General features: G+C 44.1%; 1 protein-coding gene across 1 annotated transcript in view; it reads right to left on the bottom strand.

The window, feature by feature from the left end:
- Nucleotides 1-205: 205 nt before the first annotated feature.
- Nucleotides 206-7,153, bottom strand: part of LOC138511245 (endonuclease domain-containing 1 protein-like) — a 42,136-nt gene continuing 35,188 nt past the window's right edge. Inside the window, exon 3 of the mRNA XM_069626786.1 lies at nt 206-7,005. Coding sequence (XP_069482887.1) covers nt 6,451-7,005 — 555 coding nt within the window. The 3' untranslated portion in view covers nt 206-6,450. The remainder of the gene's footprint in view (nt 7,006-7,153) is intronic.

The following is a 7,153-nucleotide window of genomic DNA, read 5'->3' as shown; positions in this document are numbered from 1 at the left end:
TTGTCTTCACTTGATGATTGTGTGTCTACTACGTTCACAAATGTTGTAAGACTCCCACTGAGATCCGGAGATGTTTTTGGAAATGCATTGCTGAATACACAGGGTGCACCAAGACTATTTGGGCGATCTTCTGTAGATAGATGTACATTACCAGACTGTACGTGCTGCTGACAAGCAAAAAATCATTGGAGATGGTGCATTGCTATCAATATTCTTACTTTAATATCATAAATGCTGCAATAAAAGCGAAGCGCCATGGAATATATTTGCTGATACATGAAAAGGGTGTAACAGATGCTAGGAAATTAAAAAAAAAGCGTTATGCTGCTAGTATCTGTGTATTTGACTGGAACCTTTTCTGCTCAATCGTAATAAGCATTATGCAATGTAAACTGTTGTTAATATATGTGCATTAGACTGGAACCTTAGCTGCTCAATGGTAAAAAGCCTTATGCAATGTAAACTGCTTTTAATATCTTTGCATTAGACTGGAACCATATCTGCTCAATGGTAAAAAAGCATTGTGCAATGCATACTGCTGTTACTATCTGTGCATTAGAGTGGAACCTTATCGGCTAGGGCGTAAAATGCATTATGGGTTATATGTTGCTGATCATATACTTACATCACTACAGTGTTACATGAAAGACTGGCCCATCTTTCTTCCGGTGCATATCGTGATATTCAGACCATGCAGCATATGCCCCGAGCACATTGCATTGCTAAATGTGGGCGGTAGGTCCCATTTCTGGCTCACAATGTATGGACTATATTGTTCGCCCTCGTGGAACGCTCAGCCAGGAAGCGCCTAGTGGTGGCTGGCAGGACTGAGTAGCACTGGCCTCCTTATGCATTGGATAATCAATGGAAATGAGCACCATACATGATAACATGGGGCTGATAGGGAAGTGTTGTCATTTTCCATGATGCTGATCAGGTAACATTTTTGGAGTGGAAGATGCAGAAAGTGAAAGCACTTTTTATTTCTAATGGGCCTGCACCATTGATCACGTGCAAGCAAGGCCACTTTCATCAGTGAAATATCAACCCTTTGCTTCAAAGATTCAAATGTGGAGAACTGTTATCATCGTATTAATGATACGTTATCAGATTATATGGACATGCAATTGTTCCCTTAATGATGTCTCGATCCAGGATTTATTTTTAACAGTATGGCTTGAACCTCTTGATATGAGTAATATCAGTTCAGAAAGACTATCTTCTTGACTAAATCATTGCAACAGTGTCCACATGCTGTGCACAGGAACGTCTTCTTCTTATTGTTATTATTCAGGTATTTATTGAGTGTGGACCAAGCTTCGGGAAGCAACAGAGAGCTTTATAGTCATAGGTGGAGAAAAAGGGAGTGGGGCAGAGGCATTGCTAGAGGGGGGATGAAGGGGCTATAGCTCCGGGTCTTTTGGTCATAGTCCCGGATAGAGGCTTAGGGACTACAGCCATAAGGCTAGCTAGCCCCAAGTCCAGACGGTCCCAATATTAGAGTAGCCCCAGTTCTTTTTCAGACCTAGCAACACCCCTGCGGGGCGCTAACAGGGGAGGAGAGTGGCAGGCAATTGGCACAAGGGATCTAAAGCAACCGGGGAAGAAGACATTAGGGAGCAGATAACCGAGTTTAAGGTAGAGTGGGGAGCGCAGGGTAGGTGCTAGGGAGGAGCCAGAAATGATCCAGATTGGCGCTGAGGAACCTGTGGAACTCCAAATGTTTTGGACTGCAACTCCCATGCTTCCTCACCATTGAATATTATAGCTAGAGCTGCTGGGAGTTGTAGACCAACACATCTAAAGGGCCGCCAGTTGCCCACAATTGGCTTAAATCCACTAGTTTGTGTACCTGTCAAAAAAAGCATGCCAAAGCTCAGACTGAATCATACTGTTTTACTGAGACAGGGTATAGTGAAGAAGGAGGGACTACACAAAGAACCCTTGTGATGGGCGTGTGGAAAAACTCAGCATTGACTTCCACACAGGTTGTCGGTTTCATCCACAAAAACCCTCTGTACGGCCATTGCAGTTGGGGTTGCGCAATACATTCCAGTCAATAGTCTGAGGTCTAAAGATCTGGGCCTCTTGAAGAAGGAGATTTGCTCCGAGATTATAAAGATAGCAACATTGGTTGGATGCACCCAGTTCCTCTAGATGAAACAGGTGTTTGCATGAAAGCCCTTTTAATTTCGGCTGTCTTTCAAGTTGAGCTTTAATAGAACTTCTGAGTTCTATGTGAAAATGTCCCTTGGGGAAAAAAGTCACCAGGTAGGTGATTCTTTTCCCTGCATCCCTATAAGCCTTCCAACACCTTTTCAAGGATGAGTATTATTTACGGTTCTAACTCCAGTCCTACAATATTTGGGGAAAGTGCTTGACATTTGTGGAAGCGCAAATTTGGGGAAATGTAGCCTTTGGCAACCGTTTTTCTCAGGCAACATTATCCCTGTATAGGAATGGTTTAAATTTTCTTAGTGCTGGACCACTTCTCTCTTCTCTGATGATGGATAGCATCAAGAGACACCTGGCTCTACTCTCTAAAAATTCCTATACTTCACTTGATGGCCAAGGACTCTAATTTCACTACATCAGTGCAATCTGTCGCTTGGTCGACCATGGAGTTGGCAATCCTTTAAGCAATCCTTAGACTCTTTTGGAAGAGGATTTTCAAGACTTGTTGAGACTGGTTATCTTGTCTAATTGTGTTGAGGATGGCGGAACTGACTGGCTGATTAAGTAAAGTTGTGTTAAGTGGTGTGTATCAGAGGGGTATAGAGTTCAGGAGATGCACCATATAATTTAGAATGCAACCAACTCATGACCATTAGTCCAGAGTTTCTCTGAACTCTAAAGCACAGGTTTCTGTAACAAGATGGAGTCGGAGGAGGTTTAGGGAGTTTGACACTACGGCAGAATGAAACTAAGAACATTCAATTAGGCAACTTAGTTAAAAAGGATGCAGTAGTAATAGGAGCATGCATTATAAAAGCAACAGGATGATCATTATTTCATGATTGTGTAAAATATTAGTAGGATATCACCCTGAAAGGCTGCCCATATGCCATGTCAATCTGGTGTTCCTCTGCTTCCTTCATCTAGAGGTCCTGCATTAATACTTTCAGTGTTGCTGGATTCTTGGTTCATTGTGAGTTAGGGGTTTGGTTCATGTTTCTAGGTGTCTGAGGGTTATTGTGTTCTTCTTATAAAACTCTCACTGACAACTGTCAGGTTGAGTGCACTTCGCTTCCTGTGCTATTTTTATTAATCCAGCTCCATAGATATGGTATCCTGTTGGCTAGGGAATTGGCTCCTCTTTATTGTAGGCCACATGTGACTATGGATAGAGGGCGTGGCCAAGATGGCGGCGTTGTGCGAGCAACATTGCTGAGCTCCTCCACACACACTCACCTGGAGGCTCTACTCCCAGCAGTCTTTCTGCTCCGTTGGCCCCGGGTGCGATGGTGAACATCTCATTGAGGTTGGCGAAAACATGGGCAGGGGGTGTGACACAACTGCAACCTTGTGGTGACCTGCGGCAATCCCGAGATGGAGCAGAACACCCCAGCATCACCCAGACGGGTGAGGGAATCATCAGGTACGTGGGAGTTGGGAGGAAGAGAACAGAAAGGCTTGGGAGCTGCAGAGCGGAGGACGGTCTCCATCTTGACATTCCTCTGGACAATCCACACTCCAGGCATCAAAGGTTGATGGATAGCGCAGCAAAGACCCTTTCCTCTGTTGAGGTGAATCAGCGGAGTCCATCTTTGATGTGGGCAGACATCTGTTTTCCAAGTGCCATAGTGAAGCCCATTTGGTAGTAGCAATTTTACATTAGGGCTGACATGTTTTAACAATACAGGGATCTTGGTTTAATTAGGTTGCAGGTAAATTGAATAATTGAGGTTTCTGTCACACCTAAAAGGCTTCTCCTGTAATAATTGTATATCAAAATGACAAAATCAGAACGTCTGGCAACCCTTAAGTTATTGTAAGATTCTTGTGCAAAGTCATTGCCCAGAACTTCTAGTGCTTCCGGAAATGCAGGTTTAAATGACACAGAGAGGGGGAAAGAACACATGGCATCCAGGAAGAGTAAAAGAAAGGACAAATGCATTGGCAGCCTAACCAGCAGGTGTTCATGACGACTTGCCCATTTCAGGGTCCTGTGTAGGCGGCCTTGGGGCATACTGAGACATCAGTGTTGAGGTCTGGGAATACATTTAACAAACTTAGTGAAAAAGTGGCGCATCTGGAAACAAGAACATCCACGCTTGACCTGCGAACAAATGAACTGGACCAGCAGTGAAGCATATGGGAAAAGAGGTGGAGCCAACCATTAAAGGAAAAAGAAATGGAAAACAGACTAGAATATCTTGAAAATGCGATGCAAGCCAAACCGTTTAGCATGATTGGCCGGCCTGTCGGCATTAAGGGGAATGATCCAATTGGCTTTGTTCCTACTTGGCTCTCGACTTTCCTCGACCTGGAGGTGGAAGAAGGACCCATACATGTTGAGAAAAGTTATAGAATTAAGTTGCATGCCATTAGCAAGCATCCAGAATCGACAGTCGGAGAATCACTTATTGCCAGATTATTGGATGCGTGAGATAAGGAGAGAGTCTCGAAAGCAGCAGCAAATGGCGTCTTGAAATACCAATCGCACGAGACACTCATCTTTCCAGATCTCGCACCTATAACTGAGAGGAAAAGGAAGAAACCTAATGTTGTGATCAAAACCTTTCCTGCTCACGGTGCACAGGCGCGGATGGGTAGACTGCTAAGAACCGAGATCCCTTTGTTAACCTATTCTGTTCAAGCTATTATGCAAATGTATAGGTGCAAAAATAATGCAATTATATTAGGGTGCAAAGACATTGTGATACGGTAAGGTGGCATCACTAGCTGGTTTTAGCAGAGAGCACGGACTGGCAAGACACGAAGTAAAAGATTTTAGAAGCCTGTGCCAAGGAAGCCGATACATGGGTGGACCTCCCTACTGATGGCTCATGGATGGGTATTTCTGCACAATAAGAGATGCCCCTTGCTAGGAAGTTGAGTTCTTTGTGTTTGGCATAACCTGCTGTGAAAATATGACAAGGGAACAAATATTCACTTGATGGGTAATAAATGGGTCGAGATCAGGAACATATCTTATTTTGCAGTAAGCACGATGCTGTGGGCCTTCAACTGCCAGGCTATTATGCAACTCTATGCACAAAGGACGAGCATACTCGTCTTTGGCACTTAAGGGGTTAAGCAAATAGTGCCCCCTTTGATGACGAGCCCAGAGGATGTCTCTGCGGCATGCTTTTGCACAGTTTCTTTTTTTATGCGCCACCCCCCTTCCCCCCCAGATGAAACTGATGTTGTTCTTGTTTTATGCGCGGGCTGTAGAGGCCGTTCACATGAACGGGTATGCACTTGTTTTGTTCTGCACTTCAAAATGCAATAAAAAGCTATTACAAAAAAAATCAACGGTGCAAGCCCCTCAGTGGTACCTATTATGCTTAGCACTTAAGGCCGGTGCCTTTACAGTGAATGGGATTACGAAGAGGAGACCTCACGACACTCATTCATTCATGCATGGTGATGTGTTGGGGATTAAGGGTCATTAGAAAGAGGCCTTCAGCCGGCTACAGGTCAGGTCCTGAGTGAGTTCTAGATTACATTCTCTTAGGAAGGGGTAGAGAGAGGAGGCTGGATTCAAACATTACAGAGTGGAAGACGCTCATTCAAGCCACAGTGGTCAGTACAGAGCATGTGTCTACGTAGGTTAGGGGCTCAGAGAGTTCTAGAGGCTTTTCTAGGCGAGGTGAAGATGTCTGGATGTTTGTAATGAAAGCGATGTCAATGCAATTTACATTGGAGATTTGGGGTTTTGTAATCTTGGAAACGTGTTTCCATGTTTTTCTGGGTATGGTCAATATATTGCAGATCTGTGCTTTGTTAAACCTCTTACACTGTTCACTATTGCTGCAGTGACATTTCCTTTCAAGTTAACTTCATGGGGTTACAAGTGAATGTGCAGGTTAAATTGAAGGTGGTAGGGCCATTTTCAAGGTTAATAATACTTTAGTGGGCACTGCTTATAGCTGAATCCTGAATTAAAGTCCCTGGTGAGTTCAAAAGTTAATCATAGCTGTCCATTAGGATTTCCATTTGCTATCATACTTGCTATCCAATATGCAATGAAATTGATGCATTTTCAGCTAATAGGCCAGCACTGTGCACCTTTGCAGTGCCGCTTGAATGTTTAAAGCTGCTTTGGTGGGGCTGAAAAGCATCTAAATAGAGCATGCATCAGTGAATATGCCAGGTGTATGGGCTCTATCTAACATGCTAATGGAGATACACTACAGCAAGGAACGTAGCATAAAAGCTGGCATTAGGAAAGGAGTGTTCTCCAGGAGTGCTGCCAATGGGATCATTCCCATCTTCCTCCCATCCTCAAGAAGATTCAGAAAATGGTTGTCCTGGGTTTCTTGGGCAGTCTTCATGGAACAGCTTGACTGGTCTCTTTGGGTGAGTGGCAAGTTTCTCCTCAAGGTCGTTTACACTGATGTCGTCTACTGTACCTTCCTGATCGTTTAAGGCAATGACGGCCCAGGTCATGGGACCTCCCTGATTCCGCGTACAGCAGGCTGCAGACCAGATATAACCTGGAATATTGACTCTCCCATCAGATATGTAGTTATTTCCAGGGATCACTCCCGTAATGACATACGTCATAATGCAGTTTACTGCTCGTTGACTAAATGATTTTTCATACTTTCTCCATGCCACTTGGTTGAGAACTGGGTTCTGTGGCACGATGTTGGTTAAGGTGCAGGTTGCCTGCGAATCGGATGCATCACGGTGATGTTGACATGGGTTAAGGTGCCCTCGGTCATATCCTGAATTGACGTAATCTTGATTCACAGCTTGGCTGTCACTGAGCAGTGCAGGATCGATCTCGGTTTCGCTTTCCAGTTCCATTTCTGGCTGGTACTCTTGCGACACAAGCTAGATAAAGGAAAAGAAAAACACTTCTGAGGATTTCTGCTCTCATCAGTCACATGCATTCTTTTATGGATAGGAAACATGTTATCATATCTTTGGGTGAAGGTGCAGCATGGGGAAGGTACAAGCAAATATCACATGATGGAGCATA

The sequence above is a fragment of the Ambystoma mexicanum genome, chromosome 6p (genome assembly GCF_040938575.1).
Source record: "Ambystoma mexicanum isolate Mex_15411 chromosome 6p, UKY_AmexF1_1, whole genome shotgun sequence".
Lineage (NCBI taxonomy): Eukaryota > Metazoa > Chordata > Amphibia > Caudata > Ambystomatidae > Ambystoma > Ambystoma mexicanum.
Note: the sequence above shows the minus strand (reverse complement) of the source record. Positions and strands in the feature narration are given on the sequence as shown.